Source organism: Caenorhabditis remanei, chromosome X (assembly GCF_010183535.1).
Source record: "Caenorhabditis remanei strain PX506 chromosome X, whole genome shotgun sequence".
Classification (NCBI taxonomy): Eukaryota; Metazoa; Nematoda; class Chromadorea; order Rhabditida; family Rhabditidae; genus Caenorhabditis; species Caenorhabditis remanei.
The window spans coordinates 13,171,511-13,185,815 of record NC_071333.1 but is presented as its reverse complement, the minus strand read 5'-3'; the positions used below and the strand labels follow the sequence as shown (position 1 = coordinate 13,185,815).

Sequence of the window (14,305 nt, the reverse complement as noted above, 5' to 3'; positions counted from 1 at the left end):
AAATTGATGAAATTGAAGACGAGAAAGGTGTAATGATTGCGGCGATAAATGATTGGAGCATGTGTGGTCATTATCACACGTGTATGTATCGTGTAAACTCATCAATTCATGAAAATGTCCGAGTTTTGAGAGAGAAAAAAATGAAATTGGACCTTTGAGGTAGTACGTCAAGAAAAAGTGTGGTTCTTCTCGTTGACGCAGGATATTTTAAAGTACATAGATACATCGTTTGTGCAATTGTGATATCCTGTCGAGGAGGTTTCTTTCACTATCTCTTGCACATTCGAGGCCAGTTGGTCACTCTCCTACGCTTAGTGTCGGTGTTACCGCGAAGTGACAAGTCGTGGCGACGAACATCTTTTTGTCTCATTGACTCCCCAGACGCCAGGGCGCCACTTCTCTTTTTCTCCAATCGGTTTTTATTCGGGATTTATGGTCCGACCAGTCAGAGGAAGAGGTAGTAAAGTTCGGAAGAAAGTCGCCGGAGAGCTCCGAACAAGAAAAATTTAGAATACCTCGTAAAAGTATATTGCTGAATGATGGTGCCGACCACTGCTCGATGTTTTCCGGCGGAGAAATACCCTTCCATCAGGAATTTCCAGATATGATTTTTGCAGAGATGTCATTGAGGAGCCAAGAAGAGTGAATGTGCTGAAAAATTATACATTATCATTTTTGGTATGTTACCAGAAATGTGTCTTGTTTTTTTTTCCTTTTTTCAAATAAAATGGTCTACTAATCTCAAAAAAATTTCACAAACAAGGACCAAATCACAATTCCCTTAACAAAAACACAGAAAATAATTTTGATCCAATGGAACTAAAAAAAGAATCCTGAAAAAAATAACATGTATTTTTAGGAGAATGTAACATGAAAATTGTGGTACCAAAGTGAAAAGAAAGACATCTCCTTATTTTTACAACCAGCAATTTTTGAGTTTTTTCTTATTTCCAAGACAAAAGAATAGTAGGAAAATGAAACACTTTACCTCCGATACTTTTTATCAAGAGGGTTTGAGCTCAATAGCTCTCCTTGCTCAAGTCTCCGTCTTAATAATGATGACTGTGCCACTTCTGTAATCAAATAATCCAAAGTTTATATTTTAAAACCATGGTTCATAAAAAACTAACCAAACTCTATAGCTTCTTTATCAAGCGGCATTTGAATAATTCAGTGATATGATGATAAAATCGACCGGGTTCGATTGATCTGATAGAAAATAAAGTGCTTTGGCGGATAATGTTTGGTTAATTGATCTGCGCGCATCAAATCAAACACACTTCTCTTCAGATCTGGCTGACATGTTTATCCGTCGTCCAGATATAAAGAACAAAAAACAGTATAAACAAACAAATGGGGTTCTAAGCAGTAAAGAAAGATTTCTGAACTTGTGAATTGCTAAAAAAACATTTTTGCATTAACACTTTCAGATCGCAACACCCTTTCTTTATAAACATTTGCAGAAAGTCAATTTTTCTTAAAGAAAGAGTACTCTGTGACAGTTGATTGATTCTTTGGCCAGAATAAAAGGAAATTGGAATGCTGACAATATTAATGTACTCAAGCTGTTATTTTTTTGCTAAGAATAACCTTCTGGGAGCCAAACTGCAAAGGTCGCGTTAATATTTTCAATAGGAATTCATAGTGAGAATGTAATTCATGGTGAGAATGTAGTTATACAAATTTTGATTCATTGTACTTTAGAACACATAAATTTTAAGAGTTTGTATATCTCTGTCAATTCCTCACCAATTGTCGTTTATGCTACAACATTAATACCGTAGTCTTTATTCTTCTGTTTTCTAGCTTCTAATGAACTCATTCAAAGCACTTTAAAATTCTTTAGAACTCCACTTCGTCCTTTTCGTCACTCGGTTTTTTATCCATTAGTGAATGACTAGAAGCCGTTCTTTTTTTCGATTCGTCTCATTCAATTTGAAACTCTTCGTCGGCATCGAAATGCGCAGAAATGTAGAGGGTAGGAAAGCTCTTAACTTTTTTCTGTTCTTCTAATGTGCAGTCTAAATTGAGATGGAATTAGAAACCGCCGACACTCGGTATTTTTTCAGTTGAGTGGGCGACAAGTTTTCCAGTTTCCCAGCAATCATTTTCTTGAAATATTCCCCTTAAGCTCAAGATTCAGATTCAGATATTGAGCATGTACAAAAAAAGAGAACAAAAAAGACACTTAAAACATCTCTTCCAACTTTATGGCCACTTCGTTAGTCTACGTGCAGTGCATGAGAATTTATGTATTTTACGATTTTTCCGATGGTTCTTTCGTAGCAACCGTTTCCATAAGCGGCGGTCGTCAGATGAGAAAACGCAGCTTCTTTCACATCGGAAACTTCATTTTTAACATTTTTCGGCTCACATGCAGGTGCGCGCTGCATATTTGCATTATTTTGTTGAACATTATAAATTTTGAGAGTCGATGGTAATACATACCATTTTTTTCAATCACTCTGAAAAAATCCCATCCAATATTCCATTCACTACATTCTAGCACCATAATTTTTTGTACCTTCACCTACGCATTCATATCATAATCTTCTCCATTTTTTTTTCCATAATGATTTTCGACCCTTTGTCGTCACCACCCATCCATTTCCTTGTGGCAGAGCTGAAGGTCCCGCCTTCGTCAACGCCATCTTGGGGCGGAGTCTCTTCTCAGAACAGCATCGCTTTCTTTGTCTCAGAGCATTTTCGAACACGTTTATTTCAGGAATTGGTATGTCTACGTATGGGTAGTCGACTCATTATGTGAATATGTTGAACTATCCGTTCCCTTCACCTCCTGTCTTCTATTCCACCTACAAGTTTGATATGAACTTGAATTTGGTAAGTGATAAGGCATATGACTAAATACATTTCTCTTCTATTTTTATTCTTAATTTGGGTTTTTGAAAACTGACGAAACCCTATACAGTGTTCAGGACATTATTAGTAACTTAGCACATAATAACAATGTTGTAAAATTGGAACAAATCTTAAATCCAGTTGGTGTTTATACTTTTACCTACAAAAAGTTTAATTGAGCTAAATGTACATCGTAAAACTTGCAATAGAGGGGCACCTAGCGGTGCCTGTTCGCAGTCGTATATCTCAGTTCCCAAAGGAATTATCAAAAAGCTGCAAACTGATAAAGTATGTCTTAATATTCAAAAAAATCTTCAGCTAAAAACTTTATTATTATTTTAAAGACAGCGGAAAGAAACTGCTCCAAACTTTTGTTAGCGCGTGCGCCTCTATTACAAGTTTTATGGTACAAGATATTCCACAGTAAAAAGTGTTTCACATTAAAACTTTTTTTATTAGTGATAATTTAACAATCATGTCTGGCCCTTTGACAGCAACACAAGGTTAAAATAGTGAATAGATAATTTAATGATGGACAGAAAATTATCACTTATAATTTAACGTTCAGTTGTGAAAGGTGGGGTTACTCAGATAACTGCTGTGTACTGTGAGGTTCACAGAATATAACACTTAAGGTGTGACCTATTGAACACCGGCTCTTTATATGTCGATTTCATTTACAGATCAACAAAGTCTTGTTCCAAACTGTACTCATTGCCTATAAAGTTGACGAGAGGCTACATTTCATCTGTTTGGGAATTATCTTGCCAATTGCATTTGTTATAACTACAATTAGCTCATACGTCATATTCCGAACTGCATGTATGAAACATGTTCGAAAAATTGAGACGACATTGGTGTGCTACGCTCTGATTGAGAATATTTTAATGCAAATGTTCTCAACCATTTTCACTGTATTTTACTGGACATTTGGATATGCTGAATTTGAAGAAGGCGAGTGTTTACAGGTTGTTGGTGTTTGATGACATACCACATTCAGAATTGGGAACAACCAAATTTGTTTGTATTTTCTATTTGTACTGCTTCAATTATCTTCCCTTATTTTGCTTCAATCTCGTGAATTGCACAATCGCCCTTCTTCTTTTGGTTTACTATCGCAGAACTCACCCGAAACTGTTCGGGATCGAGTTGTCCAATTTCAACCTGAGAACTTTCTATGTGATTATTGTTAATGTGAGTTGAATTTGAGACATTTCAAATCAAAAGCTCAGATTTGCAGTTCGCTCTCTGTGATGTTCTCTTTATTTTTTGTATTTCTTGGATTGCAATGGCAAAGAATGAAGAAATGCGAAATTACCAAACCAAATGCTTTGTCTTATTGAATCCGATTTTTCAAAGAGTATTATTCGGGTTGCTTGAAGTATTAATCGGTTTTTTCCAGCTCAAAATCGTCGACCTTATGAAGGGATTGGAGTGGTACACTCAGATCTTCACACACTCGGTCCCATACTTCCTTTGCATTGTGAGTTCATAAGTCGATTGTCTGCTTAGCCGTACACATTTTTTCAGTGCTTCATGTTGTTCGGTTCATACAAGATCTACCAGTACCATATGATCCGCCGAGAAGGGGCAGGAATTCAACTGTAAGGGATCAACTAGCGAATATCACACAATTCACTTTTTAGGAGAGAAAAACAAAGATACGGTGGAGTTGGTTTGACTTTATTGGTCTCAATCGTGTTTTTAACAATTGATATGGTTACTTGTCTTCAGACATGATGATTAAAATTTTTCGATATTTCAGGTCTTTAACCTTTACTGCGACATATACGAAATCCGTCTACACTACACAAATGAGGGTACTAATGCTGAGTATTTCTTTTTTCTGAAAGATTGCAAAACCGTGATGTGAGTTTTAAAAAATTTGGTCATCATAAAGATAGGATATCGTTAGGCGTACCATCTACTGTGTTATCTCACCATTCCAAATGCTTGCACTTTGCTCTCTAAACCCACATTTCCAAAGCACGTTGATCCGATATTTAAATGGAACGAGAGAATTCAAAATCAGTGTGAAGAAAACTTATGGAGGAGCTACTGTGTAATGAACAAGAATAGTGATAGCAACAATCAACCTGCAACTTTTTCAGAACAACCGTACTGTATGAGAAACTTCCAGAACCATCAGAAATGAAATTGTTGGCATGGATGTATTACAAGTGGGTATCAAGTGCTTATATCGGTTTAATTGTTAAATTTCCAGATGGTGTCGATGCTATTTTGCACTTTGCATGTTCAGAAAGTTTTTAGACAAAATGGAAGATTGTTCGATAAAACGTAGACAGCGAAAACGTCAGAATAAGGAAAACAAAGAATTGAAAAAAGAGATAAAACAAAAAGGTAAACCAAATAACTTTAAATTCTAGATCTTTTCACTTCAAAATATTTCCAGCTCGAAATCAACAAGGATGTCAATCTGCGAAAAAGGAAACAAGAATAGACATTGATATAAATGAAAATGTGGAACATGTTAGTATTGTGCCTAACAAATCTCTACCAATCCGAGAGACTGCTGTGTGATATTGTTCTAACCTGAATATACTGTTTAGTTTTAGTTTACAACCAAACGATACCAACCCATTTTTATCTACAAATCTCTTCTCTTTTACTGAAATCTCACCAACGTTAGTTTCCAAAGAGTTCATTTGTGCTAAAGTGTTCTTCCCATGTGTCTCTCCATTTTCCCTCCCATCTCAACCCATTTTTCCACCCCATCTCAATGCTCCAAAAGTTTATTAGCTCTTTGCCGCAGCTCATTCGTTTGCAGATGGTTGCCCTTTTTTCCCAAACACCCTTTTTTCTCGAAATGTCTGTCTCTCGTTTATAGTGAAAATACTTGTCTAAAAATAATTTTTGGGAGTAGTTCTGACTCGTTCAAAAGCCTTTTTCATACAATCCTCTCCACAATTTTTTTCTATTTAAGATACAGTATGACTTGTTCAAAACACTATTACTTCTCACGTAGTAGTACATCTCATTCCAACTCGGACGGATTTCTTTTCCTGTCGTGTTTTGCTCCAGTTTTACTTTACAATTATGTCTCTTTGGTTTGCAACTCCGTCGAAGTAAAAAGTTGTATGTTAATTGTCTACTTCCAGAATGAATAAAATGCTGCTTGAAATATATGCCGCTTTTGTCAATAGGTTCAAAAACAACACAATTTTAAACTAAACTATGACCACACTTTTAAAAATCTGAAAACTGAAGTTTTAGCTGTTGAGATAAACATTAAATGGTAACTATAGAAATTGTGACTAATTACTAAATTATCCCGTTATTATAAATTTTGATTTTGGTTTTTTGTATGCGTTTTCAGTTGTTTCTTTTCAATAACACATTTTCTTAACGAATATCAAATTGCTGTGATTCATACTCACTGATGCTTGACATAACACTTCTTGCTCTGAAAGATCGTATTTCTTCTTATTTCCCTTCGTGAATGTTATTTTTCTTGTTTTCTGATATATTCTCAACCTGTGCTTTAACCAAGCCAGACCCGTCCTTTGCTTTCATAGTATCATTATTTGTTGACTTGTTTCGGTGTCATATTATCCTCTGTTCTCCGGGTTTTGGGTATTAGTCAAAATCCCTCCATACTGAATCCGTTGCAAAAAAAAATTGGAAGTTTGTCAAGAAACCAACAGCGGTGAACGTTACGAAAACAAATTTCATTACTTCTTATGGCGTTTGATTTATTTTATGGCTGCTATCGTCAGGCGGCTCAGTAGTAGCTCAAAGGGAGACGTAATTGTCCTCTTGCAAAAAATCTGAAACCGTCATTCATTCTAGCTATATACCTGCTACTAACTTTGCCATTTTTTTCTGTCTGGCCCAAATAAATTAAATCTAAGTTTACTAGGAGAACATGCCCAACGTGTATGAAGCCTTCCAAAAAGAAATCTTTTTACGTCACTGATGCAGAGGCGGTATCCTTTTCAGTCCTGCAAATCTTTATTATGCTATAATTGTTTTATCTCAAATGTTCCTGTCGCAAAAAGAATCAGATCCCCTTTTGGTCCACTATGTGGAGGCGTGATAGTGCACATACTAACCGCACCCCCCCCCCCCCCCAAATTTTGTTTCATTCACAGCATCTCTTTGCGACAGATCCTAATTTCATTATTCAAACTAATTTAGCTCATGGTCTCCTTTTTTTCTCGTTTTTAGAAAAAAGAGAAACAATGAAAAGCGGTAGTGATTCAAACTGCTAGACATAGTAGATTGTTGTGAATAGATTCTTCCGATTCTCAAGCAAAAGAAGGAAAAGCAATAGAAAAAATAGGAAACGAAGAAGAAATGGATAGGGAGATAGACAGAAGTCTAAAGTTTAATTTTATTGGGCATGCAGGATGGGGAAAAGTAAGATGGGGCGCTTGAATTCGAGCAAGACGACTGGCACTTTCTCCCCACTTTTCTTTCAACTTGGTGACACTAAAGTGTGACATATGACGTGGCAAGTTTGCTTTTTTCGTTTTTTTTTCCGGCTACCCCATATTTTCCCACCTAATCGTTTTTCTTCCCGGCGCCACCAAAACCTACGCATTAGTTCACCCACCCCCAGCATTTCCAAAAAAGTCGGGAAGAAAAAACATAATTGCCTCCTCGTTTCATTTTAGGTACAACGTTTCCTGTTTGGAAACGAAGAAAGAAAAAAGAAAAAGAAAAAGAAACAAGGACATGAAATAGAAAGTTGTGAGTTTCAGTTTCAGTCTTAACGCCATCAAGAAGTTTAATTTCCTGCTGGAGACATCCTGCACCGGGTCCAAGTTTAACAATCAGTCTGCGAAATTCCTTTTGAGTCATACCCCTTACTCAGACTCTACCAAACCCATCAAAAACATCAAGTTTGTATTTAGAGAGGGCGGTTCTCCGGTTAGTTGACCAACACTTGTTAGAAATGCAACGATAGTATTCTAGTTCTTCAGCCTTCTCACATTTTTCTGTGTTCAATCTACTAGAAAATAGCCTTATACATAGTTACCAAAATTTTTAATGCACTTTCGATGGCTATCAGTTGGGTTCAATGATAGAATCAAATAATTGAAACTATCTCTTCAAAGTTCATATTCATCACGCTACCTGAAAATGTTCCGGTTTTCTGATTTATAATGTCTGCTCATTCAAAAAATTTCTGAAAATTGTAATGAATCATTCGTCGTTGTAGTGAGAACTAGTAAATTTGGACATCATGATGGTGTATACCTAGACGTTCATAAAACACTTCTTCTCACGTCAAAAAAAGTGACAACTCAAAAAAGGTCCACTTTCAATTTCAATAATCTATGAACTGCGAGACCCTGGGTTCATCTGAAAAAAAAATCATTTGCTTAGCTACTTTTAGATGTTTCCTGGAATCACTCTCCAACGATTTAATAGAAAAAAATTAAATACTTTGGATGTTACTGACTTTAATATTTAATTTATTTTCATTTATGTTGGCTTTCTCTAGTCTATACAACAAAAAAGAATTCTGTACCGCTCTTTTCTTTTTTCTCTTTTCTTTTCGTTTCTAGTAGATGAATTCATCATCAAACAAGGATTCAGCTCATTCGTTCGTTCGCTTGCTCTTTTTTATGGATTCCACACATTCCCACTTCCCATTCATTCTATTTTCTTTTCACTTTGGTTTATGAGTTGGAATCCATCAAGGTCCACAGAGCACTACCACTACCAGAACATGAAGAAGACGACGCGCAGAAAAAAAAAGAACGAAGAAGGCACAAATAAATTCCATTGGATTTTTTTTGTTTGAACATGATGCGGATGCCGGTGCCCCCAATGCCGACCCACATCTCCTTCTGTCTATTCAATGAAGAATTTTGTTGGAAAAAAGCGAACGACGTCTTTGAATGGGGCGGAGAAAATGGGAATCAGAATGGTTCATCTACGAATCTTTCAGTTCTTCGAAAACCAGACTAATGCGTCGGACAGCTTTATGATTTTGACAGTTTTCGAGAGAAGAATAGAGCTCACTGAACTTTTTTTTCGAAAATTGAAATCTCGGCCCGCCTCTTGCCACCTAGTTGGTTTTGTGAGTCACATTGAAAGTGAAGTCGCTTATATCGGATTTGGTCTGCTTTCCCTCCGTATTCCAGGTTCTTATACATTTCTGAAAAGCCTCCTTTTATTTACCTTACAATCTTGTTACTGAAAGAGTGGGCAAGTTTGTCAACATTCAGACGAAATTTCTAGAACATCGTTTTACCCAGACTACTCGAATTCTTCAAATTCATAGCTTTTCATACAATCAAAACACATTTTATTTGTGGAGTGATCATTGTGATAGTCAGAATTGAGTATTCTCGATAAAGCTTGATCCCCAAGTTTGATGTTCTATGCCCAGTGAACACGTTTTCATAAATTATCTGACATCAGATATTCATTCATCGCTTCTTTTCTTTGAAAAGCAAAAAAACGTAGCCATTTCAGATCACTGAACATGTTTGCATAGGTGATCGTACTAGTAAGACTATCATTTTGAAAAAAATGAAACATATTGTTTCAAATAATAAATGAAACTTAGAAACCTCAAAAGTCTAGTTTAATCATTTTCAACCTCCGGGTGACCCTCCCGGAAATTTTTTGTTCGAAGCTAGATAGTATCTTCTAATTGCTTAGTGTTTCGTCGCGCTTCGCTCTTTTTCACCAAGGTTTCAATTCTTGAAGCTCATTGTTCATTTGCGTGGTTTCTGCTTGACTGAAAAAAAACGAGTGGCTGACCCGTTCTAAATTTGATCTTTTATCAGCTCGCCTATTTTTTCCGAAGTACTATTTTTCAATCAGGTCTCTTTCATAGAAATAAGGTATGATGCGTGTTATTAGTTAGTTCAATTGAAGTCATAGATTTTTTGGGAAGAAGCCTTAGACACTCATGAGCTGAATTCCTTGAGTCATAATTGGCCTTTTCAATATTTCCAGACATTCCGATTCAGGTTCCAGCAATTCTTGCTAGGCAAATCGGTTCCAGCATTTTTTTTATTTGTTTAAGCTGGGGTGGATAAGTTTTTTATATCATAGTTTTTTTTTCTAGAAAAAGGAAAATAGATGCTTCCCGGAAGAAATCTTAAAATAGTTAGTCTACTAATAACTCCCGCCCACCAACCTAAAAATGTCGTATTTTTTCTTCTTCTGTTTTTTCCCAGCGTTTTCATTCCATTCCTTTTCCAATATTTTCCGAATCTAACAGAAACCACCAGTTTCCGAGACACATGCATCATAGTTTCTATTGTATTTTGTGTCTTTTATAATTCGGTTAAATCAGCCGGGAGCCACCACAACCACATACGCACATGTATTTTCTTGTTTCCTTTTTCGGAAAACTGACATGAAGCCCACAAAAGCTAGTTCTTTTTTCAAGATTCTTTCCTTCAAAAAACAAGAAAAAAGATAATAAAGAAAGACGAAGAAAGTGACAAGAGAATCACGTTCATCTTATCAGTTGGTTTTGTAAAGTTGAAAAAAAGACAAGGAAGCAACTACTAAGAAAAAAGTTTTGCTCAAGTCAAAGAAAACTCTGCGGCGACTCCTGTCATATCCACCTCCGCCTCTAAATTTCAAAATGTCTTTCTGTGGCGTCAAAGTGTTTGATAAATTGTCACTAAAATGTATCATCCAACAACTGACACCTGGTGAACGCACTTTTTGATTTTAGTTTCTTCACCGCTTCCTCCTCCATCCCATTTCTCCAATTCTCACATGTTTAGTGGAACATAAATTACTCGACACGAAGCGTCACAATATTTGCTTGTTCATTTCTTTTAATTCTTTTCTTCCTTCAAGACACCTCCTCTTTTTCTATCTTTTGCTTATCACTGTTCCCTTTTCCATTCATTGAATAACACTGAATAGCTATCTCCAGATAAATAATTTCCGTCTTCCATTTCCATTCAAAATGGTTCTTTTTTCTTTTGGAGGTTTTGTTTTGAGCAATAACAGTTTTTCAACAATTTTATCAAGACTAACTCTCATATTAGAATAAATTGTGTAACGTTGGATGACTAGACTTCTAATATCCAATCCCATCTTGATCAGCTTAGACAGTGAAAATCGGTGGAAGAAAACACATAAAAATACATTTCCTGAGTTTTCGTCTCAAATCGGATTGTACAATTTATCTACAAATCACTATTTTCCACAAACTGCATCCACATATGCATATGACATTCATTATGTTTTCAACTCTCGAAACAATCGAGACACTTTCTAACTAAAGGATGCTCCTACTTTAAGTGTCATATGAATGAAATGTTCCAACCGTCGACGTAATTTCTCAAGAGGAGGGTCGAGTGGTTAAGAACAACTACTTAAAAGTATATCAGATAGAACAAAAACTTAGCATATTTCTAGTGGTGGGAGCTTCCTGACATTATTTTACAGAGAAAGTACAAATATGATTCATTTGAGACAGTTCATCTTTTATTTTTAATTGACGTTAGTTTTCATGTCTTTTTCACCGAACTAGCTCCCTAATTGTTAAAGCCTCTCAGAAACTTGAAATCCCAGTGGTGCACGTCATCTTCCACAAAATCAAACGAAGCACATCCTATAAACCTTTTGTGCCCACTTCCCTCTCCACCAATTTTCTAATGTACTGCACTCCCATAAAACCGAAACACGAGGGCGGAGCGTAATAAATGAGCTATGCAAAAAAGTACAGTCTTTTTTGCTTCCATCACTTTTTGAGCGCGCGGCGCCCTTCGCCTTGTGCTGCCACGCTGGGCTTCATCAATCTTCTTAAATTTAGCCCTCTCTACCAGTTGAGGAGTGTTCTTTCATAGATTTATCTTGTGGTTTATGACTCCCCACGGGACTGATAGCAACCTGACAAGACGGACGCAGTCCGTTCGTATGTCATAGGCGGAGCACGACAAGAAAAAAGAGCGAAAATTATCTTCTCTCGCTCTCCAGTTTTATATCTCTGTTTTTTCAACTTCTTCCACACATCTCATTTTTTACCAATTGCTATGATCTGCTTGTTCTGTTACTTTTGTTTCCCATGCTTCTCCTTCTCTCCCGTCTTGCTCCCGGGAGCCGTTCATTGATGAATGACGCGGGAGTGGGAGAGAAATAAGTGTCTGTGTATGTGTATTGTGTGTTACCCTTCCCTACCACGAGTGTCTCAACACCTTGATTTGTGGTCTATAAAAACCAATCGGAGGTCGACAAGCATCACCCTTCACGACCTTCTATGTATCTGGTCAAGCTACCGGAAACAAGAACAGGAAAATTGACCTGAAAAGAAAGGCGCCAGGGAGGGGGGTGCGTAGGCCCACAAATTAGTGTTTGCATTTGGAATTTTTGATAAATGTGTCCTGCAGAAGTGTAATCGACCCCGAGTAGGTTAGCTTAGGTCCTATGTTGTATCTATTCCGGATCGAGTTTTTTTTGCTCACTTTATTATGTAGATCCTATTTCGGATTTAGTAGTTTGGTTGGAACTTATGGGAAAATAACAGTGTTGAAGACTGGAACACCTTTTGGACAGTTTATCTATAGGTCCTAGTCTCTGAACTCATTTTGAAAAGCAACATTTTTCTCTGCACGGAAAATAGAAAACAGCAGAACACAGTAGAAAAATGAGTTCAGTTCGAAACGAAGAAAAAATAATTAGATGACCAGACCCGAAAGTACTTCCCAAATAGGCAGTTTGAGTCAGAGTTTTGGAGGAATGGCTCCTGCTCGAAACCCACTACCTAGTATCTACTACCTAGTGCCTCAAACCTAAAACCCAAAACCTTGACGCCAATCTCCACCCCAACCTCTCAATTTCTTTCGCTTCTTCCGGTTGAATCTAAATTGTTACTTGGGGGCCCTTTTCCTTGTCTTCCCCTCTTGTCGGCAAGGACCGATTCGTGTTACTTTGTTGAGTCCGTCTCCTCCACACGACGAAATCAGTGTTTTTCCACATTCAATCGTCGTCCCTATTTGGAGGCGCCCGCCCTGCCATCTCCTTCTTCTGTCGCCGCCGTCGACCCTGTCCTCCATTTTCATGAAGCGTACGCCGCCTTAAGGAGAAGCACACCAATGGAAGGCGGAGGTTTCTTTTCCTCTCCCCTTTCTTCCCCAATTCTCAAGATCCCCATTCCCTTTTCCATAAAAAAAACAGACAGGCACACACCCCATACACACATACATAGTCGAGATATTAAAACATTCATTTTCTTTCACATACTTCTTTCCAGCAGTGGGCTCTTCATTCTTTCGTGAATGTGTTGGTTGTGTTTATCTAGATCTGGCAACATTTAATTCTCCAAATTATTACTTTTCTTTTCAGTTTTTTCTTCTTTTCCTTCGTTTTATTCCTTTTTCCCACTTCTGTTTGCTCAGTCTGCTCATCCTTACTTGATCCTACGGTATTATCCGCTTTGCAAGCTAAGCCGGCATGATCGGATGAAATCTTCCTCAATCCCTTTTTCTATCACCCTGTCATGGCGTTCCTCACGTTTTCAGTTCTTATTCCCACCTACCATCAAAAACTATAATCCAATTTCTAGATGTCTGTATAAAAGTACAAAAGTCGTCTAACGATCATAAACCTAAAAACGAGAACAAAATTAGCAGTCGAGATCAGAAAGCCCTCGCAGTTGGTCATAAGTGTCCGGGTATATATCTGCATTCTCAATAACATGCACATTGTGTTATGAATATCAATGAGATAAATTTGGCAGACGACCAAATAGAGATATATTTTTTATACAGCACCACATTTTGCTCCGAATACCGAATCTGGTTTTTGAGATTCAGATAGGTTTTCTGACATCTGCCTTCTGACAGTTTTCAACAATAAGTTTCATGCCTTAGAATATGATACAGTTTTTCCTGATCTTGTTTCTACTGACCTGTCTCACTAGTACTGTTTTCCTGTTTTATTATATTATGCTACTTGCACAACGCTTTTTTGTCCGGTAACTTTATTTTATTTCCGGTTTGACTATTCAATTGAGTAATCCAGATTTAGATTTGACGTCGGAATACGTAAACCTTCAGAACATGTTTATACCTTTAATTGATTTTACTCAATTTGTTTATGTTTTGAGTTTCGTGGTTTACTGTCTCACTTCCTCGTATGATTTTTTATTTTCTTACAGACAAAATCATCAAATGAGTTTGAATTCAGTTTGTTTCAGCTCACTCACATTTTTCTGTTTCTGTTTCCCATGCAAAAGAAAAGGAAAAAGAAAAATGAATTCACACATCTATCAAAAAATTGCAGAAAATACCAATGAGTCAATTTTCCGGAGTGACAACTGAATTATCTGAAATTCGAGATACACAAACTTTCACACGTGCAATTGTGATCGTGGGAGAGGAGGGGGATTGAGGTGGGGGCATCGAGAGCGCACCCGAATAACCTTATTATCACTCCCTCGAGACCGAATCGAATGGCTACGTGTCCAAAACCTGACCCAAATGACACCACCCCCACT

At 37.1% G+C, this 14,305-nt stretch overlaps 1 protein-coding gene across 1 annotated transcript; it reads left to right on the top strand.

Annotated features, from left to right (window-relative positions):
- Nucleotides 1-2,769: 2,769 nt before the first annotated feature.
- Nucleotides 2,770-5,400, top strand: GCK72_024610 (uncharacterized protein; the record flags this gene model as incomplete). The annotated part of the gene is made up of 9 exons (XM_053735955.1): nt 2,770-2,841; nt 3,543-3,827; nt 4,262-4,342; nt 4,390-4,463; nt 4,506-4,578; nt 4,625-4,728; nt 4,971-5,039; nt 5,084-5,220; nt 5,273-5,400. 9 exons carry the CDS (start codon nt 2,770-2,772, stop codon nt 5,398-5,400), a joined length of 1,023 nt encoding a protein of 340 aa, XP_053579521.1.
- Nucleotides 5,401-14,305: the final 8,905 nt, after the last annotated feature.